The sequence below is a fragment of the Cupressus sempervirens genome, chromosome 10, assembly GCF_028749045.1.
Source record: "Cupressus sempervirens isolate cs-2001-9-10 chromosome 10, ASM2874904v1, whole genome shotgun sequence".
In the NCBI taxonomy this organism is placed as follows: Eukaryota; Viridiplantae; Streptophyta; class Pinopsida; order Cupressales; family Cupressaceae; genus Cupressus; species Cupressus sempervirens.
This window is the reverse complement of record NC_143127.1, coordinates 598,145,165-598,171,815: the sequence shown is the minus strand read 5'-3', so window position 1 is coordinate 598,171,815 and position 26,651 is coordinate 598,145,165. Positions and strand designations below refer to the sequence as shown.

The 26,651-nt window shown below is 33.7% G+C and overlaps 1 protein-coding gene across 1 annotated transcript in view; it reads left to right on the top strand.

Annotated features, from left to right (window-relative positions):
• Positions 1 to 10,269: 10,269 nt before the first annotated feature.
• The window catches only part of UNE2 (Major facilitator superfamily protein), a 32,492-nt gene continuing 16,110 nt past the window's right edge, over positions 10,270 to 26,651 (top strand). The window contains exon 1 of the mRNA XM_089804475.1: positions 10,270 to 11,189. Within this exon, the coding sequence (XP_089660601.1) occupies positions 10,902 to 11,189 (288 nt within the window). The 5' untranslated portion in view covers positions 10,270 to 10,901. The remainder of the gene's footprint in view (positions 11,190 to 26,651) is intronic.

Below are 26,651 nucleotides of genomic sequence, written 5' to 3'. Positions count from 1 at the left end.
TATCTGGGTCAAGGTCCACCTGTATTCAAAAGGACAATTTTTTTTGGGGTTTTCTCCATCTCGACATTTCCTGTCTAGAATAGGTTGCAAAATTCTCTGAAACTATACAAAGACATTTGAAATCAACATTTTCCAAATTTACCTTACTTTGAGGTTAATATTTTCCTTCTATTCATTTCAGATTTCAAGTACTTACTTTTTCATAACAAATATTATAGGATCTCCTTTCTCCCTGTTCTTCATTGCTTGATCCATTTGTGCATTGATCACTTCCTAGTGGTTAATCAATTTAATAATAAATGCACCCATCATCTCGTTCACATAGTACATTTGCAATAATTTCTCTTGGTGACTTAGGAGGTACTTGTAGACCACATTTATAAAATATATCATTAGTATGCAAATTACAACATATATAACAACAAACATCATAATGTATAGAAAACTCAACATGAATCCTAAAACAACATGTAGTGCACATATGATTTATCTTAACATAGATTAGCTTAGTCATCTCAAAAAATATTTGGCTTATTTTAATTTGAGGAAATCTTTGAAGAAACATTTCATAAATTTGTATTTGAGTAATATCTAAATATTGTTTTGCATGTGGCTCATTTTTTTTTTTCCAATTCATCTTTTGACAACATCTTTTTTTGTTTGGCAATGCCCTTGTGTTGTCATGCCAAAAGTTTTCAATTACTATTCTTAGTGCATCAACAATAACTTTATCCTTATGTGGGAGTCTACCTTGGAATGACCAAAAAGGAGAATTGTTAGAATCCTCAATTTTCTCTTGACTAGCTTTGCCTTTGACAAATGTTGTTTTACTCATACTTAATGATTGACTTGTTTTTCTTATTATATGAGATTTTTTCATTTCCTTTCCCATTATGGTTGATGTAAGGACATGTTGATTGGTATACATCAAAGAGAATTATAAAAATGCTTCTTTCACTAGTATTTTCAAATGTTCTTAACCCCAAAATTCTCATTCTCTCTCTAAATTTCAAAACTTTAAGCATTTCAACAAGAAGTTGGCATCTTCCACTTTGATTTACCTTTTCAAAATAGTTATTCCAAATATTTTTAATAGTTCATCTACAATTTCTTTCTAACATTTATCATGCATTGGCTTCAAAATATTTTTATTGATGTCAATTAGAAACTTTTGCTTTCTACAAATTATTCTAGATGTTGATGTAGGTCCATGATCTATATTTTCATTACTTGCATTCATCATGCCAGCTTGAGATGTTGTATTATGTGCATTATGTGACGTAGGTGTATTTTTCATAATCACTTCAATTGGGGTATGTTGAACATTTTCATTTGTTGAATTAGATGCATTTGTGACATCAATGTCAATAGGTGCATGCTCATTATTTTCATTTGCAACATTAGGTGCATTGATCATGTCAATTTGAATTTGTATACTTTCATCACTTGCATTAGAGGCATTTGGTGATGTACCTTCATGCAATTGCCTCATATGATCCCTTGTTTGTGCCTTTGTCACCTCTCATTTTTCAATTGTTCCTCTCTTTTTCTTTCCCATGATTCTAGAGTCAATTTTCCCTACAAACAATAACATGAACAAAATACACAATCAAATACAATTTTTTTAAAAAATTACATCATTATTTTATGTTGAATTAAAAGATACAAACATAAAATAACAAGTGAACATAAGAAAATAGATCAAATTCCTTATTTACAAGCAAAAAAGAGTAAATATTTGCATACCTAGTGTAGAAATACATGTGAAACAATAGTTGCATCTCGTGGGCCACAATGATATAGTATAATAAATGTTAGCATGTTTTTAATATTTATAATTTCAATAACCCGATCAAGTTATTAAGTGTTGACCTCAACGTCCATAGGATCTCATAACCTAATCGAGTTTTAAAAAACCCAATCAGGTTAAGTAGACTATTTTACAAAGAGAGATGGGGGTTAGTGGAAGGTAAAGAGAGTGAGGGGATTGAGAGAGATAGAAAGAGAGGTTAGGGAAAGAGGGATATGGGTTAGGAGTTAGGGGTTGGGGGAGGGAAGGTGGGATGAGGGGGGAGAGAGAGAGAGAGAGAGAGAGAGAGAGAGAGAGAGAGAGAGAGAGAGAGAGAGAGAGAGAGAGAGAGAGAGGTTAGGGATTCGAGAGGGAGGGGGAGAGAGGGAGAGAGGTAAGTTAAGGGTTTGAGAGGGGGAGAGAGTGGTTAGGGGTTGGTGAGAGAAGGAAGTTTAGGATTAGAGATGTGGGGTTAGAAGTTAGATAGAAATAGATGTAAGTTAGGGGTTTGAGAGGGAGGGAGAGAGGTAGGTTAGGGGTTTGAGGAGAGAGAGGGTTCAGTGTTATCCTAGATAGAGAAGGGTTATGGGTTTGAGGGAGTGGGTATCAGGTGTTATTGAGAGAGCGAGGTTATCAATATATGTGATTGTATATAAAAAATAGAATACAAATATGTGTGTGTGTGTGTGTGTGTGTGTGTGTGTGTGTGTGTGTGTGTGTGTGTGTGTGTGTGTGTGTTTGAATTTGTTTATATATTTATAAATATTGAATTATAAATATCTTTCTAATTTATGATAGACATAACCCAATCCAATTGGGTTATGTCTATCATAAATAAGAAAGATATTTATAATTCAATATTTATAAATATATAAACAAATTCAAATATAATTAAGCATTATGTGTGTGTGTGTGTGTGTGTGTGTGTGTGTGTGTGTGTGTGTGTGTTTGTGTTTAGTTATATTTGAATTTTTTTATATATTTATAAATATTGAATTATAAATATTTTTCTTATTTATGATAGACATAATCCGATTGGGTTATTGCTATCATAGTAACCTGAGAGGGTTATGTGAATGCAATTTTGCATCCTCAAATTATTCTAGGAGATGTTGATGTAGGTGCATGGTCTATATTTTCATTACTTGCATTCATCATATCAACTTGAGACATCATATTATGTGCATTATGTGACGTAGGTGTATTTGTCATAATTATTTCAATTGGGGTATGTTGAACATTTTCATTCGTCGAAGTAGGTGCATTTGTGACATCAATATCAATAGGTGCATGCTTATGATTTTTATTTGCAACATTAGGTGCATTGATCATGTCAATTTGAATTTGTATATTTTCATCACTTACATTAGAGGCATTTGGTGATGTACCTTCATGCAATTGCCTCATATGATCCTTTATTTGTATGTTTGTTGCCTCTCATTTTTCAATTGTTCCTTCCCATGATTCTAGAGTCAAATTTCCCTACAAATAATAACATGAACAAAATACACAATCAAATACAAAATTTTAAAATTACATCATTATTTTATGTTGAATTACAAGATACAAACATAAAATAACAAGTGGACATAAGAAAATAGATCAAATTCCTCATTTCCAAGCAAAAAAGAGTAAATATTTGCATACCTAGTATAGAAAGACATGTGAAACAATAGTTGCATCTCGTGGGCCACAATGATATATTATAATAACTGTTAACATGTTTTTTATATTTATAATTTTTAGTAACCTGATCGGGTTATTAAGTCTTAACCTCAACGTCCATAAGATCTCATAACCTAATCTAGTTTTAAAAAACCCAATCGGGTTATGTAAACTATTTTACAAAGATAGATGGGGGGTTAGTAGAAGGTAGAGAAAGTGAGGGGATTGAGAGAGGTTAGGGAGAGAGGGATATGGGTTAGGGGAGGGAGGGTGGGATGAGAAGATATATATATATATATATATATATATATATATATATATATATATATATATATATATATATATATATATATATATATATATATATATATATATAGAGAGAGAGAGAGAGAGAGAGAGAGAGAGAGAGAGAGAGAGAGAGAGAGAGAGAGAGAGAGAGAGAGATGGTTTAGAGTTATATAGAGAGATAGAGATGTAGATTAGGGATTTGAGAGCGAGGGGGAGAGAGGGAGAGAAGTAGATTAAGGATTTGAGAGGGGGAGAGAGAGTGGTTAGGGTTTGGTGAGAGAAGGAAGTTTAGGGTTAGAGATGTGGGGTTAGAAGTTAGATAGAAAGAGATTTAAGTTAGGCATTTGAGAGGGAGGGAGAGAGGTAGGTAAGGGGTTTGAGGAGAGAGAGGGTTCAGTGTTATCCTAGACAAAGAAGGATTATGGGTTTGAGGGATTGGGTATTAGGTGTTATTGAGAGAGCGAGAGAGAGCAAGGTTATTAATATATGTGATTGTATATAAAAAATAGAATACAAATATTTAATTATATACGGATTTAGCCATATATACATATAGATAATGTTTAATTATATTTGAATTTGTTTATATATTTATAAATATTTTTCTTATTTATGATAGACATAACCCACTCCAATCGGGTTATGTCTATCATAACTAAGAAACAAAAAAAAAAAAATATATATATATATATATATATATATATATATATAATGTTTAATTATATTTGAATTTGTTTATATATTTATAAATATTGAATTATAAATATTTTTCTTATTTATGATAAACATAACCCGATTGGTTATTGCTATCATAGTAACCTGAGAGGGTTATGTGAATGCAATTTTGCATTCTACAAATTATTCTAGGAGATGTTGATGTAGGTGCATGGTTTATATTTTCATTACTTGCATTCATCATGTTAACTTGAGATGTCATATTATGTGCATTATGTGATGTAGGTGTATTTTTCATAATCATTTCAATTGGGGTATGTTGAACATTTTCATTTGTCAAATTAGGTGCATTTGTGATATCAATATCAATAGGTGCATGCTCATGATTTTCATTTGCAACATTAGGTGCATTGATCATGTCAGTTTGAATTTGTATATTTTCATCACTTACATTAGAGGCATTTGGTGATGTACCTTCATGCAATCGCCTCATATGATCCCTTGTTTGTGCCTTTTTTGCCTCTCATTTTTCAATTGTTCCTCTCTTGTTCTTTCCCATGATTCTAGAGTCAAATTTCCGTACAAATAATAACATGAACAAAATACACAATCAAATACAAAATATTAAAAAAATTGCATCATTATTTGATATTGAATTACAAGATACAAACATAAAATAACAAGTGGACATAAGAAAATAGATCAAATTTCTCATTTTCAAGCAAAAAAGAGTAAATATTTGCATACCTAGTGTAGAAAGACATGTGAAACAATAGTTGCATCTCGTGGGCCACAATGATATAATATAATAACTGTTAACATGTTTTTTATATTTATAATTTTTAGTAACCCAATTGGGTTATTAATTCTTGACCTCAACATCCATAGGATCTCATAATCTAATTGGGATTTAGAAAACCCAATCAGGTTATGTAGACTATTTTATAAAGAGAGATGGGGTGTTAGTGGAAGGTAGAGAGAGTGAGGGGATTAAGAGAGATAGAAAGAGGTTAGGGAGATATGGATATGAGTTAGGGGTTAGGGGAGCGAGGGTGGGATGAGAAGAGAAATAGAGAGAGAGAGAGAGAGAGAGAGAGAGAGAGAGAGAGAGAGAGAGAGAGAGAGAGAGAGAGAGGTTAGGGATTTGAGAGGGAGGGGGAGAGAGGTGGATTAAGGGTTTGAGAGGGGAAGAGAGTGGTTAGGGGTTAGTGAGAGAAGGAAGTTTAGGGTTAGAGATGTGGGGTTAGAAGTTAAATGGAAAGAGATGTAAGTTAGGGGTTTGAGAGGGAGGGAGAGAGGTAGGTTAGGGGTTTGAGGAGAGAGAGGCTTCGTTGTTATCCTAGACAGAGAAGGGTTATGGGTTTGAGGGAGTGGGTATTAGGCGTTATTGAGCGAGCGAGGTTATCAATATATGTGACTGTATATAAAAAATAGAATAAAAATATTTAATTATATATAGATTTAATTGTATATATATAATGTTTAATTATATTTAAATTTGTTTATTTATTTACAAATATTGAATTATAAATATTTTTCTTATTTATGATAGACATAACCCAATTATAATATTTAATTATATTTGAATTTGTTTATATATTTATAAATATTGAATTATAAATATTTTTCTTATTTATGATAGACATAACCCAATTGGGTTATTGCTATCATAGTAACCCGAGAAGGTTATGTAAATGCAATTTTGCATTCGATCATTAAAAACTCGACTGAGTTTTCTCTCATTAAAACCCAACCAAGTTCTTTCTCATAAAAACCCAATTGGGTTTTTATCCAATGCAACACATTTTTGGCTCTAATAACCTGATTGGATTATGGGAATTAGCCTTGGGAGTTGACCCAAAGGCTTGGGAACTCATTTTCCCTCAGTTTCAATTATTTAGACATTTTTTCATCTTCTAAAATGAATTCTCGTCTTTGCCTTTATCATGTTTCCAACGATAAAGTGGGTATATCTATAATCACCACCATAATTTGACACATCTTCTTACCTTTCAGATTTTTTTTTTTTTTTTTTGACAACATTAATATTGTAAATGTTAATTAGTTTTACCACTGTCTTCACAGTCCTCACAAACATATGTCTAACATTTTTTTAATAACTTTTAATATAATTAACCATATACAAAATAAATTAAATATTATTGTTCTACACTTCATTCTATATACTTTAAAAAAAATCATTTTTGATAATTTTGATGCAAGTTATGCCTTGCACACAAACATGTACCAATTTGCTTTTGTATGCAGTGACTTCAAAAACTCATAATGAAAATACTCATAAAAAATTTACACAAAAATACACAAGTTCTAGATATAACTCTTACCTATTGTTCTACCAAAGTGATTTGTAAAATACTAAATATAACTAGGTCTTTTGTATTGCACACGAAAATATATATGTTATGTTTTCTAAAAAATTCAGGAACTATTTTTCGTGTGCATAGGGTTTGACCCACCTAATCTTATCTATTTTGTAAAAACTCTAGTAGTTTAGAAAGTAGATTCAGAGTACTACAATTTATATTTTTTACACATCTTGTCATTTTGAGCGGATGACCCTCAAACATCTTGTCCAAGTTCAGGTTTACTTGATTTCAAATAAAAGGTGGCCACTTATACCCCCCTTTTTTTACACCATCTTGGTTCACTTACCTAGATAGCTAATCTAACCTCGTAATACTATAAGGTAGTAACAAAATTTACACTCAGATAGACAACATTTTTGAAAATATTTCATTACAAGTGTGTTCACTTTCCTTCAAATGTGCTTCCTTTTTGTAAACATGTATTATGTTTGACACTTTCGTCAAGCCTTGTATTCTTTCTTTTAATTCAATGACAATTATTTTTTGTCTTGTCATCTTGTGCTTTTGATATTTGACTTAGTTAACAGACTCCCTTGCCTTGAAAATATTGTCGATGTAGCATTTTAGTTAGAATTTGAGTTCTAACATATGGTATCAGAGTTTCGGGTTCCACTCTAGGGCCTTGAGTTTTCTATGCTTAGTTGTGACCTTTAGTTGTGCAAACTTAAAGTCAACTAATGCTTAGTCTATGTACGTAAATGTAGTTCGTGTACGTAAATCTCAGTTCCATAGATTGATTGTTGAATTTTCTAGTTATAAGTACTCTAGAAAAGTTAAAAAGAGTGTTCCTTACTTTATATAAAATAATCATGTCATTTTAAAGACCTTTGGTTTTATTAAGTTGCAGAGGCTTCAATCTTTGCACTAGACATATCCATTGCACACTAAAGTATAATTGGCCATAATATTTATAAACAATTAATATGAAAATAAAGAAAACAATTGAAATTATGGCCAAGGTGTCTTTATTTAAATTCACAGTCCCCAAAAAATGCAATCAATTTAATGTTATGCCATAGTATGGTACGCATAGGTATATGTGTACTTTGTTGGTACTTAAGAGTATTATGCAAGTTATTTATGAAAGCATTGAGATAAGGGAATGTTATATTTTCATTTTGATTATGATAACGACATGAATTGATGCTTTCATGTTGTTCCTACGAATGTAGTAGATGGAATGACACATCATAAGAGTTTTTTTTTGGGGGGGTGGGTGGGGGGGGTGTTCTTCCTTATCGTAGACATATGTATTATGTTTGACACTTTGGTCGAGCCTTGTATTCTTTCATTTTAATTCAATGACAATTATTTTTTGTCTTCTCATCTTATGGTTTCAACATTTGACTTAGTTGACAGACTCCCTTGCCTTGCAAATATTGCTAATGTGACATTATAGTCAAAATTTGAGTTCTTACATATGGTATCAGAGTTCTAGGTTTCTACTCTAGGGCCTTGAGTTTGCTATGCTTAATTGTGACCCTCAGTTGTGTGAACTTAAAGTCAACTAATGCTTAGTATATGTACATAAATGTCGTCTGCGTATGTAAATGTCAGTTCCATAGATTGATTGTTGAACTTTCTAGTTATAATTACTCTTGACAGATTTTTAAAAAAAAAATTCCTTACTTTTATATAAAATAGTAATTTTTAGACCTTAGCTCTTATTCAAATGTGGAGGCTTCAATCTTTGCACTAGACATATCCATTCCACACAATTACCCATAATAATTCTAAACAATCAATACGAAAATAAAGAAAATAATTGAGATTTTGGCTGAGGTGTCTTTAATTAAATTTAAGAGTGTGAATGCCATCACAATCCCAAAAAAGGAAATACTATAAAAATGATTCGACTCTAATTCCATCGCTCCTTTGGAGGCTTCAATCTTTGCACTAGACATATCCATTCCACACAATTACCCATAATAATTCTAAACAATCAATACAAAAATAAAGAAAACAAGGGGCGCTTGCGCCAAAGTTCCTGCCTTCATGATTTTAGGGTTGATTGAAGTAGGTTTGGTTAAAATATAATGTATTTAATTTAATAAATATAACAAATAAATAGTAATGAGAAATATAATATTATAGTACTAAACTCAATTAAATTACAGAGTATAGTTAGTATATTATCAAATGATATAACTGGAATGATATATATTAATTAAAGCAGTAAAATAATATATAAATAAACATTATAGTATCATGCTAAATTAAAATCAGATGACATCGTGAAGAAGATGAGATAACATATTTTTTGAGCTTCATCTTGCTATCTTTTGTTTATGCTAGAAAACTAGCTGGGTTGAGAAGCCATGCAAAACTATAAGGATCAGTAATCATTTCGAAAAATAAAAAATAAAAAATATAATATATGTAATGTAATGTAATCTATAATATTATAATATAGAATAAAACTTAGTTGTAAATTATATAAAATAAAAGATATTAGAATGTAATAGCTTAATTCCTAAAGTTTTTATAATGTTCTTAAATAAACTTTAATAAATAAATAATTATGAATAAAATAAAATCTAATATATTTATATTAAATTATTGTGATTAAATATTTATATAAATATTCTACTTGACAATGAATAATTGAAAAAGTAAAATAGAAAATTGAACATAATAATATAAAATATTAAAAATCAAATAAAACTATATTGAAAAATATTAAGATTTGTCTAAAAGAACTCTCTTGATATTTTATTCATATATAAATATCATATTTGATTTTGGTTTTAAGTTTTTTTTATAATGTTCTTAAATAAACTTTAATAAATAAATAATTATGAATAACATAAAATCTAATATATTTATATTAAATTATTGTGATTAAATATCTATATAAATATTGTACTTGACAATAATAATTGAAAAAGTAAAATAGAAAATTGAACATAATAATATAAAATATTAAAAATCAAATAAAACTATATTGAAAAATATTAAGATTTGTATTAAAGATGACATAAGCCATGACAAATGTGAAAAAGATAAAATTGAAATTAATGCATTCATTAATAGATGTAAGAAAAATGATTGTTTTTTGAAAAGTTTATCCACTTGTCAAAATGTGGAAAAGAAAAAATTTGCAATTAATGCATGCAGGTGATGGAAAAAATAGTTGTATTTTTCTTGAAGAAAATTGAATTTATTCATTGCCTTTTTCATCATGAACCAATAGAAATTGGGAAAAAATGTATTTTTCAATTTCAAAAAATTATGCAAATTCATAAACCTTTTGCAAACATTAGTATATGCATGAAATTTTTAGTTTATTTGAACTAATATGAAACTTGGTGATTCCATTAGTATCCTGCCTTGTATCCTGCAGGAACTAATAATTGAAATTTTGGCCGAGGTGTGTTTAATTAAATTTAAGAGTGCGAATGCCATCACAATCCCAAAAAAACGACATACTATACAAATGATTCGACTCTAATTCCATCGCTCGGAAAAGGATATACTCCGAGGGTACCTCAATATGCAGGCAACTCACACGAAGAGAAAGGGAAAGGGATCTCCAAGAATTTAATTGGATACCGTTTATAAGTTAATCCTTTCAAGTTCTATTCAAACAGATGTAGTTGGTTTTTCATGGTTGCCGTGGAACAAACATCCAAAATCCAAGTAATATAAAAAACATGGGACTGTATTTTAAATATCTACGAGGGCGGAGTCAGAGCAAGGAAATGTATCTTAACCAAATCGGTCCACCACCTCCATTGAATGGAAAGTCAAGAGAGAAATTTCCATAAACACCGTCTTTTTAAAAAGCTGCAGAACCCCGAAAAGTCAAGCCAATCCCTCAGCGGAGACTATTAAATGCAATACTGAAGCTATTCACATCCAGACAGCAAATTCTCAGAAAAAATTATATTCAAAGCAAGCTCAAAATAGTCTTCAATTACACGGGTTATTGAATTTGGTCATAGAGAATGGCTTCTAGGCACGCCGACTTAGATGAAAGGCAGTGGGGAACCGCTTGATACAGAGGCGGTATTTTATGGTTGTGATAAAAATCCTTCAAGATTTTCTGCTTATTTGTATACTAGTTGGGAATAAGAGTGTTGATTAGTCAAGCAGAGATGGATGGTTCGACATGGACTCTGGTGTTGGTGAACCTGGCAGGAATTATGGAGAAGGCAGATGAGGCCTTGTTGCCTGGGGTGTACCGCGAGGTGGGCCTGGCGTTACATACATCTCCAACAGGGCTGGGCTCTCTCACTCTGTTGAGATCATTGACCCAGGCCGCTTGTTTTCCTGTGGCAGCATATCTTGCGGTCCATCACAATAGAGCCCACGTGATTGCTTTGGGGGCCTTCTTGTGGGCATTTGCGACATTTCTGGTTGGGATCTCCACTACTTTTCTTCAGGTATACATTATAAATCGCGGCTTTGCCATCGATTGATTGATTGATTTTTTCGTGGATTAGTAGTGAAGTTCCATTTGATCTACTGGGTGTTTGATATGGGTTCCAGATTCAATGGTTTCCGCGTACTAGGAACTGTGTTGAAATATGGGGGAAAGCAAGACTCCAGCAGATTTTACATCACAAGACAAATTTCTGTTTTTAATTTTAATATATGGTGAATGGAGAATCGAAAGCACAATACAACTCTCTCTGCGTTCTATGGGCTCCCCCTCTCTACTCTATCTCTCCATTGCATATTGTTGATTTGAATGTTGTTTTTTGATATACTATTTAAACCTCAAAGAAAAATACTAAATACTAAATGGTAATATTGATAGTTCATGAGGCAATGGCTAATGGCCTAATGTCTCTCATCATCCCCAAGCTCCTCACCAAATTCCTCATCACTGGAACTACTGGAATCCACGTGCTCACAACTACAATCTTATCTGCCTTCCTAGAAGTGAGCGTATTCCATTTGACAAAGTGAATGAAGCTATATACAGACCAATTCCTCTTAGCAGCCGAATAACTAAAAACCTGCACCAGTGAACAAATGGCTAGACTATTAGTCAAAGATTCAGGCCCCTGATAGTCCACCACAATGTGGGGTCGTCCTGTGCCATAGTCTCTAGATCTATCCGGGCTGCCTCTAAATTTCCGCAAAGTGGCATATTTTGTTTATTCAGTATGATTCATACTTTTTCTCAGTGGTCTTCATGACACTTTCTTTACCCAACATCCGCTATAGGTGTAACTTTGCCATGTCTTTCCACATACCACTTTGAGTTCAATTCATTGGAAACCATGTGTAAAGGAGCGTTGAGCTTCTCTGATGTATGATGAATAATCGGTCGAAAATGCTTGATGGAGAATTTCAATGTGGGGTCCTCCTTTCATACAAAAAACTTCATTTGATCAAGCATAGAATCAATATTGTCATACACTATTAGAATATATAGTCCACAATATAACTTGGGGGTGGGGGGGGGGGAAGTGAATCAGTTATCCAACTAATATCACAATTAGCTATCTTATTAAACTTTAACCATATGAGCAATATAATCAGAAACCACAACAAGATACTCATACACAATAACACCAGATATGTTAGCTAGGGAAACCCTTGATCAGAGGAAAACCTTGGCGGGGATGGTACCCACAAGATGATGTACTAATATAAATATTCTTTGTTAGAGGATCGACCCTGTTAAGAGTCTATGAATATATTCAGTACATATGAGTCCCTGTTAGGAGACTTTGAATCCCTAGTAAGAGATTCCAACCCTGTTAGGAGTTGTGGAAGACAGATGAACCCACTGTCCAAACAGCTTCAAGGGCAAGACCAATGAACCTACTGGCCAAATGATCTCTGTATTATTCCTTGTAGAATAATAAAAATGAAATATACTTCCTTCCTCTTCTTCTGTCCTGTCAACCAGACCTCTTCTCCTTCTGATCTTCTAACTAAATCACTAAACTCGCATTCAATAATCCCTTGGATCGCTTACTTGCATTTACAAAACACTTTGCTCCTTTTCACACTTCACACTACCAATGGATATTTTGCAAACAAGGAAAACATCTTTCCTTTATACCATATCTTCAAAATAATTCCTTGAGTCAGCCTTGAGGCTTTCCCAATTAATTATAATAAGATAATTAATTAATTACAATTACAATAGCACTGTCGGTTCACAGTCTATACAGAACTTCACATGTGCGATACTAGGGCTTGCGCACTCGCTGACATCACCAATGAACTATCCTTTGTCATTGCCTAATTGTGCATCTTCTTACTACATCTCAGATGTAAGATAGTGGACAAATATTAGGAACTGCTTTCCCAATACTTTGTCTTTGAATTGCTCTCTGTAAATTAGGTACAACTTCCGTACGCCTTTGACTTAGACTCCGCGCACTTGACCACATCATTAGGACACAGTGCCAAACATGTCCATAACTGAACATCACTAGACAATCCAAACATTGTTCGTACCATTAAGATCTTTGTTTACTATTCAACCAGTCTTTATAGAAACCATGCTATGTGGACATCAATGACAAACAAAGTCATAAATGCAACATGTCAATACTCTTCAATGCTTGGGATACTCTCCCAAAGTAGTATCATCAGCATTTATGCTAACATACACCTCTCCCGAGGAAGGTGCATTACCATCCTCATATGGAGATGGAGAAAATACAGCTGGCATCAGCCCAAAAGGCATTACTTTTCTCCACCTCTTTCACCCTTTTCCCTTACTATGTCTTCAATTTAAGCAACAAATTTTATTCTACTATCATAACCATTAGTTGCAACACATTTGCAACTCAAGCATCCGCTCCAAGAGAATAAACTCTGATGCATATCAATGTGCTATAGGTTTCAAGAAGTCTTGTGGATTGCATGTGAAGCTTGATGACCTTTTCAACCTTCCCCAACACACACTTAAATATGATGTAGTCAAGGGTAGGAGTTAAAAAGTGGCCTTTCCCTTGCAACAAGACCTTATAACATCTTAGTAAGACACTTGTAAAGAGTTCCCAAGCCTGATTACAAGCTAATTTACAAAACTCGAAATCACTTAAATATAGAGAGTGAAAAACTCTAAAACCAGTCATTCAAACATAACCATACTAAGCCAAAACTTGGTTTAATTGAGAGTTCCAAAACTGATATTGTTGGTTTATAATATGTTTTTAAAACATTATCAAGCCATATGAGACTGATGTCAAAATAAGAAATGTAACATAAATTTGAATCCCTCTCCTTTTACTGATAATTGTTTTCCCAAGTCAATACATATGTAAGCGAAATTTGTAGATTTGCATTTCATAGTTACAGAAATATTACATCAGATTTCTATTACGATAATAGATAGTTTCTATTATCATTATTTATTATTTAAAAGTTATCTATTATCATTAATCTCTTGTAAATATTAGAATGTTTCTAATATTTAGTTTCCTATATCTAGAATAGAATGTTTCTATTATTTATGATTGTTTCCCAAAGAAACATCGTTCATTCTTTTATATATATTGATCTCTTGATCATTGTTAATATCAAACAAATTTTTACAAATTACTTCGTAATATGGTATCATAGCCAATTGTTTAAATTTTTTCAAAAAATATTATAATTTCTTGTTTGAAATTATTAGGGCAATTTTTTTCAAAATTATTTTCAGTGATATCTACTTTGTCTAAGGCTTTTTTTTGTATGCAACTTACAACTATTTTTCTGCAACTGTCGTCTGTAGTTTTGTGGTAAAATTGCACCTAGTTTCATGCATTTTTTTCTAGTCTGTTCGTGGTCATTTTTTCCAAAAAAAACGCTGACAATTTTTGCCTGTTTTATGGTTGTTTTTTGCCTATTTGGAGGCGTCTAGGGTTTTTACAAACCTCAGTTGTTGAGACGTGCCCAAAATCTGCTGTTTTTTCTGCAAAAAGCCATTATTTTGAAGCTTTTTTCAGCCCAGACTATTTTGTTTGAAACCCTAATTTTCTGTAATGGATCATTTTTTTTTATAGAAACTTGGTGGATTTTTCGAGAGCTCATTGGGTTGCCATTCTTTTTTCTAGTTGCCTCTATTCTTGTGCCTCAATTTTTGAGCCAACGGATCCAGAATTCGACAACATATTGTTTTTAGGTTTTTTTTAACTCTCTTTTGGGTGCCTCTATTTTTTTTGGGTCTTTTGCTTTATCGCCTTGAGGTACGTGCCTTCATAGATTTTCACGAAAACGTGCTATGGTATCTTTGACTAATATTCTACTCAAGGGAAATCAAAAGTTCAATAGTTGCAATTATGGCATGTGGAAACAATAGATGCTAACTATCTTCAAATATCACGACAACGATAAGGTGGTTTAGGGTACTACAAGTCGACCTACTCAAGCGAGTCTTGATCACATTGCATATGATCAACATAATCGAGAGGAGGTGATGCTTCTCAAATTATCCATAATTGATGATCAACTCCCTCAAATTCCATCTACTAAGATATGGGAGCATCTCAAGACACTTCAGACAAAAGCAGAGCCTTCTTTCTCAAGAACACTGTTTTCTATTGTCATGGATGAGCAGAAATGGCTCTAGGAACACTTGAATAGGATTTAGGAAATCTATGATTAGTTGCTTGCCATTGGATGCAAGATGGAGGAAGAGTACATTGTGGTCATAATACTCAAGAGTTTACCCAAGTCCTACGAGCATTTTATTGAGAGTCTCAACATCACTTCTACTAGTGTTGATTTGAAGTTCATATATCTTTGCACACTTTTGCTTCAACAAGATTGGTGGAAACAACAATTTGGTAGAAGTTCCAGCTCCACCTCCACAGAGTAAGCCTTTGTTGCTATATCCTTTTAGAAGGATAAAGGGAAGTCTCATTCACAATAGTCTTCTCAACAAAGTCCTCTACTCCAACTTCAGAAGGGTCTAGAAAAAAGAACATTCAATGCAACTATTGCCACAAGTATGGTCACATGAAGGTTGAATGTCGGAAACACTTAGCGGCCTAATCTAAGCAACTTGGTTCGCAGCCCAAAGCGAACAGTGCAGAGCACACTGAGAAGACACAATCTGCCTTTTATTAAAAGACTTGCAGATCATGTGAAGTTGTCTGCTTGGTACATTGATTTAGGCGCCTCCTGTCATTTCACCCATTGCAGAGATTGGTTCACTTACTACCAACTTTATTCGGATTTTGTTGTTTTTGGTTATAGGTTTCAACCAACTACTGACCTGTAACATGTGTAATTGTGGAGAGTGGCGCAGCAGCTAACTATGGTTTCAAGTTTCAACCAATTGCTGACCTGTAAATTTTCATTTGCTTACCAAGAAGCTCTTAACTTTTTTCTTCATTCTTCTTCGTCATCACATTGTCACTCGTAGCATGTTCATCGACAATGATTAACACTCAAGCACTAGAGGCTGTCCTCTTCTTCATAACACATATTTGATTTACAAGTTTGATGTCTTCCTTTCTAGTGTCATTGCCACATTCTTTGCCATTGTTTTTTAGAGAAAACCCTTCATTCTACCCATAACTAGCTTATTTATCTAGTCTCCAAAAATACATGTGCAACACATGAGTTGACTGATGGAAAAGGCTTTAGGTCCAATTTGCTTGGACAAAGTAAGTAAACAAGACGTTTTCTCCTTTTTTTTTTGACTCTCAAGGTATAGGCCTAGGAATGAAGGATTTTAGTGTTTAATTAAATAAAAGGAGGAAGAAGCTATAGTTATTGCTAAAATGAATTTAATTATACATTGGCAATTATTAAAAAAGGGCCAACTTAAGTTACGACTTAAGTCTCTCCTAGGCTATGGGAGTGAATTATTAAATAGAGTTGCTAAATAAAAGAATTAGGAGGAAATTGCTAGATTTTTGGTTGGGGATTTTTATAAAAGGTTTGATTAGGGTTTTGAGTATCTTTCTAATATGAGATGTTGATTTGTTACTTGATAATTTCTCCATTGATGCTGGTTTGACTGTAGCATTCTTCTTTGAGGATGGAAACCCAACACTACTTGAGAGGTGGGCTCACTGATTGACAGTAGCAGTCCTATTTGAGGATGGAAACCTAACACTACTTGAGAGGTGGGCTCACCGAGGGTTCATCATTGAGCAGATTTGCATCGTTTTAAATAGGTTTTGGAGGAAAATTCATGCATATTCTAGCATTGTAACTACTAACAACAATATACTTGATGTAACGACTGTATATTTGATGTAACAGCCATGCATGTTTTATATCGGAGTCATTTTAAATAGATTTATCTTTGGAATTGCTGATTTCCTTGGAAATCTATATCATTTCTTTTGCATGTTCAATTTTCATATTTGCATGCTATTTTGCAATGAAATGAAGCAAAACATTGGCAAAAATTGAAAACCCAAATCAGATTTGAGACAATATCCTAGTTTTGGAAAGGTCTACCTTAAGGAATTCCAAATTAAGTAGCAATGTGCGGGTTCCTTTGACGATTGTATCCTCCAATTCTATTTGTTGAAGGTGATTTTCCAGTGCATCCTCTTCTTGAAGACTGCCCTCTGACTCATCCTGATCTTCCTCTTCTGAATGTACTTCAGTCAAGTGTAGCTCACCGTTACCGAGGCAGTGATGTTCTAGTTCCCATGATTCTACACAAGATAAGCACGATTTCTTTCTTCTATGTTCATTTCTTGTTTCTTGATCATCTTTTGAAGGTGCATTTGTTGCTGATTAAAACTAGTGTTTCTTTGCTGATTGGGCCCTCTTTTATCAGATTTCCGAGGGGTGAAATCTTTCTTCTGAAACTGAGCAGAGGGTGTAACATCCAAGTCATAGGCTAACCCAATAGCATCATCTAGTGAACTAGGCCTATGAGCCTCAACCAAACCTTTTAATTTTTCACTTAAACCTTTGACTCTTTTCTGTGGCATATCCGAAACCATTACATAAATCTTTAGTGGTATCAGAGCTACTAATGCTTGTGTGGTTTCAATTTTCTTTTTTTGTTCTTTTTCTTTGCATGTGAATGTTACAAGGTTCTATGCAGAGAGTTTCAATCACACATATATAATACAAGAGTACGTCTGGACAGTGAGAAGAGTCAAGAAGTAATCCTTCAAAAGCAAAAATGGGAGAGAGGACAGGAGGAAACCTACCAAGGGACATGAATAATCAACTGAATGAACTGTTAATAAATTTTGCGCTACAACAACAACAGTATCAGAAAATGCAACAAATACATATGCAATTGTTTGAAGATTGTACAATCACAACCTTGGGGCAATTAAGAGTTGGATATTCAAGGTCGGGAAGTTCCATTAGTCCTCACAACAGAATTGAGGTGGGGCATGGAAGCAGAGACAGAGCAACTTCTAACATTATGAGAACAACGGATACAAGGTTTGATCAACCTTTGTCTCCCACCTTTTTACGTCGACAGATTCAAAGATAACCTACACATTGCTACTTTTTCTGGAATTCCTTGAGATAGACCTTTCTGATTGAAAGGTGTGTTGAAGGGGCAATAAATGGTATGTTTAGTGGATAGTGGGGCTAAACATAATTTCATTATTGAGAGTGCGGTCAACAAATGAGGTCTACAGATTAAAGAGTTTCTGGAGTTTTCTATCTTTGTGGCGGATTGTTTTCCTCTGACTTACAATCTATTATATCTTAGCTGAATATTCAAATGGGGGATTACAACTTGATAGGTGATTTCTTTGTTGGACTTAGTAGCGTTTATTCTATTTTGGCAACTCAATGGTTGAATGATTGGAATAATATGTTCACGACTTCAAACAAATGCAACTAGAATTCATGGTTAAGGGTAAGAAAGCAATATTGAAAGCTATGGTAGATGGTGGACCAAGGGTAGTTTCTGCTAGGAGAATGGAAGCTTTCTTCTGACTTGATGACAGAGAAAGGGCAACCCATTGCTTTGTTTCTGGCAAGTCTACAACATATAATGAGTCATCCTACATGTTGATAATCAAATAGTGTTGGATAAACATAGTATAGTATTTAAAGATATTCTTCTTGGTCATCTATCTGATAGAGAATTTAAACATGTGACAGATCTTAAAGAAGGCTCAAAACCAGTTATTACCTTTCCTTACAAGCATCCCGGTCATTTCAAAGAGGAAATTAAAAAAGATAATCAAGGAACTACTGAAAATCGGTCATATATGCTCAAGTTCCGGCCCTTTTTCTTCCTTTGTAGTGTTGTTCAAGAAAATAGATGGCACATTATGTGTGTATATTGACTACAGGACATCGAATAAAAGAACTCTAAAGAATAAATATCCCATACCCTGGATAGGTGATCTTCTGAATGAGCTGCATCATTCAGTTTTCTTTTCTAAGATTGGCTTACAATTTGGCTACATGAGATAAACATTGAGAAAAAAACATTCTGTTGTCATTTTGGGCACTTTGAATTCCTCTTTATGCCCTTTGGTCTCACAAATGCACCAATGAGTTTTCAATTTTGCATGAATCATATTTTTCGTGAATAGTTGATGAAGTTTGTCTTGGGATTCATTGATATACTAATTTATAGTAGGACTTGGAATGAAATTTCTGCAACATTCAGATATAGTTTTAAGTATCATGGAGAAGTGATCATTGTTTGCAAAAGCTTCAAAGTGTGAATTGAGGATGACTGAGATTCTACACTTGGGACATGTGATTGCAATTGAAGGGGTAAAAGTTCTTTAGAAGAAGATACAAGAAATCATAGATTTGCCACCTTCCAAGAACATATCTGATTTCAGAGGCTTCTTGGGTTTATGCTGCTATTACTAAAGGTTTATGCTGCTATAATATTTGGTAGGTGCAAAACTTAACTATCAGAATTGATCATAATAGCCTGAATTACTTTCTAGAACAGAAGGATCTCAATGAATGTCAACTAAAGTGGGTAAGCAAAATCCAAGCATGTGACTTTGAAGTAGAATATATCAAAGGGAAAAGGAACATGGTTGCTGATGCTCTTTTTAGGAGACCTACTCTTTTCTCACTTAGATTTCAGCTGATTGGAAATCTCAGTTGTTGTGTGAGTATGATAAGAATTCCCATGCTTGTGATTTAGTGGATAGAAGAGTATAGGATGATAGATATTTTGTGATCAAGGATGTCATATATTAGAATCCATTTGGTCCCTAAATCTAAGTTGAAGTGCAATTTAATGAGGGCATTACATGACACTCTTCTTGCTAGACATCCAGGTTTCTTCAAAATTTATAGGTGTATAAGGGAGAGATTTTTCGAGAAGGGACTAAAGGATGATGTGCTGCAACATGTTTGTGAATCTTTGATATGCCAACAAAACAAATCAGAACACACCTTTCCCTCAGATCTTTTGCAACCATTACCCATTTTAGAGCAGAAGTGGGAAGTTATATTAATGGATTTCATCATAGGTTTTCCATGAGTACAAGGAAAAGATTGTATATTTGTGTTGTTGGGCAAGTTGACTAAATATTCCCATTTCTTTGCTATTTCTACAAATTACTCGACTTCTCAGGTTGCTGATTTATTTTTCCAAGAAATGTTAGATTGCACGATCTTCCTACAACCGTCTTTAGCGATAGGGACAATAGTTTTATCAACACGTTTTTGGCAAGAATCATTTCGTCTAGAAGGGATAGAGCCGACACCTAGTACTAGCTACCATCCCTAAATGAATGGGCAAATTGAAATTGTGAACAAATGGGTTGAAGGCTCACTTAAACACTGTATCAAGGAAGCAATGTGCTTGGGTCAAATGGTTTTATTTAGGTGAGTATTGTTACAATACTACCTATCATATGACCATTGGGATGTCCCCATTTAAGGCATTGTCCTCTATGGACTTAGCCTTTGATGATAGCAAGGTTCCCCATGCAAGAGAAACTATACAAAGTTACCAAGATATTCTCAAAGCATTAAAAGACAATATCCTATAGGCCCAAAACCAACAAAAAATGTATGCAGACAAGCATAGAATTGAGAGGACCTTTCAAGTAGGTGACTTTGTTTTCCTATGCTTGCAATCTTACATGCAATGTTCTTTGAAAAGCAGTGGAGCATAAAGTTAAAACCAAGGTTTTATGAATCAAGCATAGAATTTAGAGGACCTTTCAAGTAGGTAATTCTAGAACCTAAAGGTAGTGCAGATTGGATGGAAAAGAAGCCAAGGAATAAGATTGTTTGAGAAAATCTGGTAAAGTGGAAGGGATTGCCTATTGATGATGCCTCATGGGAAGGTGACAAGATACTTCAACATCCTAATTTATGATTTCTAGTGGACTAGTAATCTCGGGAAGGTAGGATTGTAATGTCCCCCCCAACTGATACGTCACAATTGGTAGAATCACTTTACTAAGTCTGTTTTGGTAATGCATCTCCTAGACTTAGTCAATTTTATGAAATAAAAGGAGAGGAGTGTGTAGGGTTGGTTTCACAAGTTATTTCCTTGTACCTGGGCAATTAAATAAGATTAAGGCAACATTATCCTTCCATTTAAGTAGCAAACTCATCTATTGGAAAAATCGCCTAAAATCTAGGCTTTTGTGTATGTTTGGATTGTGAAGTATTTTTAAAGCAGTGATGCAGATGAATGGTCTATTCTATTATCTTGATTTATATTTTTCTCTTTGCAACTAGAACACAACCTTACCAAGATGGAACCCTTAGTAATGGAGAGCTTGGACGTCAACCCAAGCTTCAATCATAGTAAAGCATGTGCCATTGGTGCTATAGCAATAAGGATTAGTGCTGGGAAGAACTCGCTGGAAGTTTGGATAGCAACGAAAGTGTGAGGGGTATTGCAGATTGAAAGGGAAATTCTCAACTGAAGTAAACTACAGGATTTGATTAGCCATTGATATAGGTCTAGGCTATGATTCACTATTGGAATTTTTTAGAATAACAGCGGGGGGAGGGGGGGGGTGAATCAGTTATCCAAGGTCCAAATGTACAAATAAATTTTTTCACAGCTTAGTGAACCCATAAAACATTTATCATCGTGCGTACATCCATAAGATTATGCAATCACTTAAAACTTGTAGGTTACTATCAAATCAATTTGAAAAAATCTAAACATGAAACATAACAGATTCAATAACACACTTGACACAATGATTTATGCGGAAACTCAATTTGGAAAAAACCACCAGTAACATGCTACTCTTTCTCACTCTTTTGAAGTGATGCCCTATGAAAGGCCAACCCTGTTAAAGGTTACAATGCACACTATTAAATGTGACCCGGTTAAAGGATTTCAATCACGCTGTTAAGGAGTGAGTCTTGTTAGAGGACTTTAGACCATTCACTTGGAATGTCACCTGGTTATAGGATTTACAAATGACTATTAGGTCAACCTTAGTCCAAAGGATTTACCCTAGATTGATACAATTATTAAAGAGTAATAGTAAGACTTGATTTGATAACAACTTACAATTCCATTTGCAGATTACAAATCTCTGTTTCAGTCCTCCAATTTGTTTGGCCTTAACACACTTCAACTCTGATAGCTTGTTCACCCTTCAAGCATCCATACAATTAAGCCTTCTTACTTAACTTGTCAATGCAAACTCTTTACTTAGGTCACTAAATGAAGCAATACCCTAGACTCCTTGTCTTGCTTAGGTTCTTGCACATGACAACCCTTGCTTCTTACTAGCCATCCCTATAAATATAGAATTAAGATATTCTGTCGTTTATTCTCCATCGTCCAATTTAGGGTTAGGATAGATTAGGTAGGATTCAATGAATCTACCCCTCATTCCATTTCATTTCTAGAAACTTCTCCTTCAATCCTCTTTGAATTCGCTTCAAAACAGTTTACTAAAAATTCTATGCCACTAGCTCATCAATCTTGTCTTCCACCTAGTTCACATAATCCAAGAAAACAAACTTGTCAGCTCAGATCCATTGAATTCACGATCTTTGTAATAATGTTGACACTTGGCATTAACTTGCTTTTGATGCTCGGCAAAAACTTCGTTGCTCGGCATCCTCTGTAAAATCACTCGACAGGAACTAAAGTTTACTGGTGCTCGACATCAACTAAACTTTACTCGGCTCCAACTAATTTTCGGCTTGGCTTGCACTAACTTTGCTTGGCACCTACTATCCATTCGATCAAACTTGGTAGACAAACTTTGTTTAACTTATTCTTTTGAATTTGCGTAGTGCAACCAAACTTTGCAACCTTAAGTAGATTATCAATGCACTATGTTATCACTGTCTTAGCTAATTCTTGTACTCCTTTTTATATCATAACTCAACTTTTCCTCTAGGTGCTATTGTTACATCTTTTAATCAAATCCTCCTCATCAATCAAATAAGTGAGAGTACTTAAATTATATAAGCAGTTGTTTTACCAACAACTAACAATTTTGACATCAGTGACAAAACAATGATTGAAACACATGTATCATACTTGTATCAATCTATTTTCAACAATCTACCTCTTTGGCATTGATGGCAAACCAAATTGATCGACCAAACTAACTCGATTTAAATAGTAAGACCAACACAATACCAAAAAGAAAATAATTCCTTGTATTGAAACCTCTCCCTCTATTAGCAACTTTCATCTTCTGAATAGGTTACAAAATTCTGTTATGTTCTGATCAACAAACAATCAAACTATCTTCTTCTTACTAGGTAGATGTAATCAACAGATACACTTTCTTTCTTAGCAGTCAAAATTTCTCCCTTATATTGTGTGTTAGGATTTCTCCCTCTTTGTTCTATGTCTATCTCTCTCATATCTCCCAATCTCTTGTATTTCTTCCTCTTTGACAACAATACCAAAGACTTGTCATCTTAATAAGCAGATATGCACTTCTTCAGTTTCTCCCTTTGTCACCTTGCTTGTGATTGATTTGTAGTTTCAACTGATTACTTTAGGCAGCTCCTAAAGTAAGATCTACTGCATCAATTTGTAACATATGACAATTAACTTGTTTGATGCAGGGCACTCCTCTTGTTTCTTATATAGCCTTTGATAGGGGTACCACCCCTAGTTTATCTCTTACATACTCATGGTCATCCTTAGGTAATGCTTTTGTGAAGATATCAACAATTTGCTCTTTTGTGTTAACATATTCCATCTTCACCTCTTTATTTTGAACTAATTCTCTCAAGTAATGATACTTGATTGCAATGTGTTCAGTCTTTGTGTACATCATAGGATTCTTTGATATATTTATAACACTTGTATTATCACAGTAAACTATCACTGGTTTAATAATCTCTTCCTTCATACCTTTGAGTAGTTGTTTGATCCATACAATGTTTGTACAATTTACAGCGGCAACAACATATTCAACTTCAGCAGTAGATTGTGAAGTGCAGTTTTATTTCTTGCTAGTCCATGTAACTAGCCTGTTGCCTAAGAAAAATGCTCCTCTACTGGTGCTCTTTTTGTCATCAATGTTTCCAGCTCAGTCAGCATCAGTATAGGCTCTTAATTCAAATTTCTCATTTTTCTTATAGCATAGACCATATTCCTCAGTTGTTTTCAAATATCTCATTATTCTCTTTACAACCATCAAATGATTCTCCCTAGGATTAGCAGAGAATCTTGCAACTATCCTTATGGATAATGCAATATCAGGTCTACTATACACTACATATTGTAATTTGCTAATCATAGGCCTGTATAATGTTTGATTCACTTAAGTTGAATCATCATTCTTTGACAATTTATGTCCTGTCACCGTAGGTGTATTCACTAGCTTGGAATCCTCCAATTCAAAAGTTTTTAGTATCTCCTTAACATACTTTGACTCAGTGATGTATATACCATATTTCATCTAATGTACTTGCAAACCCACAAAAAACTTGATCTCTCCAAACATAGACATCTCAAATTCTTGCTTCATTTCATTTGCAAAAGCCTTACATAAAACATCTTGTCCTCCAAATATGATATCATCAACAAAAATTTCAGATAACAAAATACCTTTGTCTTTCTCTGTCTTCAAGTACAGATTGCTGTTATTATCAGTCATTTCAAATCCAATCTTCACAAGATAATTATGAAGTCTCTCATACCATGCTCTTGATGCTTGCTTTAAATCATATAAAGCTTTATGTAATCTACGTACCATGTTTTTACTGTTAACATCAACAAATCCTTCTGGCTGTTCTATGCAAATTTCTTACTCTAATATACAATTTAGAAATGCAGATTTAACATTTATTTGATAAACTTTGAAACCTTTGTATGCAGAATAAGCAAGTAGAGTTCTTACTCCTTCCATTCGCAACAGGGCCAAATGTTTCTCCATAGTCAATTCCTTCTTGTGCATATCCTTTGTAGACTAATTTTGCTTTGTTCCTTGTGACTTCACCATTCTCATCTAGCTTGTTTCTGTATACCCATTTGTTGCCAATCACATTTTTGTCTTCTAGTCTAGGAACTAGAGTCCATGTCTTGTTTTTTTCAATTTGTTCAATCTCTTCTTCCATGGCTTTACTCTAGTCCACATCTTCTAAGACATCTTTCACTATTTTGGGTTCTTTCATACTCAGCAAACATGTGTCATTTCTCAATTTATTCCTTGTCATTGGTCTAGCATCTTTATCTCCAATGATTTGTGCAGCAGGATGATGTCTTTTGACATATTTAGACAATCTTGGTTCAACTTTAGTTTTTTCATTTGGTCTTTCAACTTCTGAGTCACTATGTACATCTTTGTTAGGTAGTTCAACATTTCTTTCATGTACACTAATCTTAGAATCAAAATGTGGCCCAACTTCATTCTATAACTCGACATCTGAATGTAGCTCGGTTTCTGAATGCAATTCTTCATTCATAGTATGTGACTCGGCAGTCACTGAAACTTGCTGTTGATTTGTAACTTGATTTGTAACATCTTCTTCAGCAAGCATACCTTCATTAAAGTATACAAATGATTTGTATTCTTCTGGTTCTTTCATATGTTCAGCCTCATGTACTTCTGTATATTCATCAAATTTCACATTTGTACTTTTCACAACTTTGTTAGTGTCAGTATTTAAACACTTATAAGTTTTACTTCTTGTGAAATATCTTAGGAATATACCTTCTTCACTTTTTGCATCTAGTTTACCATTCCTGAAATCTTTGAGAATAAAGCATTTGCTTCTAAAAACCTTAAAATATTTTACATTGGGTGAGTATCCATACCATAGTTCAAAAGGTGTTGAATGAGTACCTTTCTTGACTTGTACACGGTTAAAGGTATAGATAATTGTACTTACAACTTCTCTCCAGCATTTCAAACAACATTTTTCTCCATCATGAGTGTCCTAGCACAATCTATTACATACCTGTTCCTCCTTTCAACAATTCCATTTTGTGGAGGGGTTCTAGGAGTAGATATCTGTCTTTTGATTCCTCTGTCACTACATAACATCTCAAATTCATTTGATATAAATTCTCTTCCTCTGTCAGATCTCAGACATTTTAGACTTTTACTTGTTTCCTTCTCAACTCTTGCTAAGTACTACTTAAACATTTGGAAAGCATCAGGTTTCTATTTTAGAAACATAACTGTCATCATTCTAGAATAATCATCAACAAGCAACGTAGTGTATTTATTTCCTTTGTAGCTTTGCACTTCAATTGGTCTACACAAGTCAATATGAACAATCTCTAGTATTCCTTTAGATTTATGAGTTTTACCCTTAAAACTTGACTTTGTCATTTTATCTAACTGACATTGTTTGCACATTATATTATCAGGCTTCTTCAACTTATGCAAACCTCTAACTTTTATCATGTTACTGATACTAACCAAGTTATCAAAATTAACATGACATAATCTCTTGTGCCATAGCCATACATCATCAAATTTTACAACTAGACAAGTAGCATCCTCTATATCAAGGTAGATTAGATTACTCCTAGTTTGATCACCCCTTCCAATCAGTTTTCCATC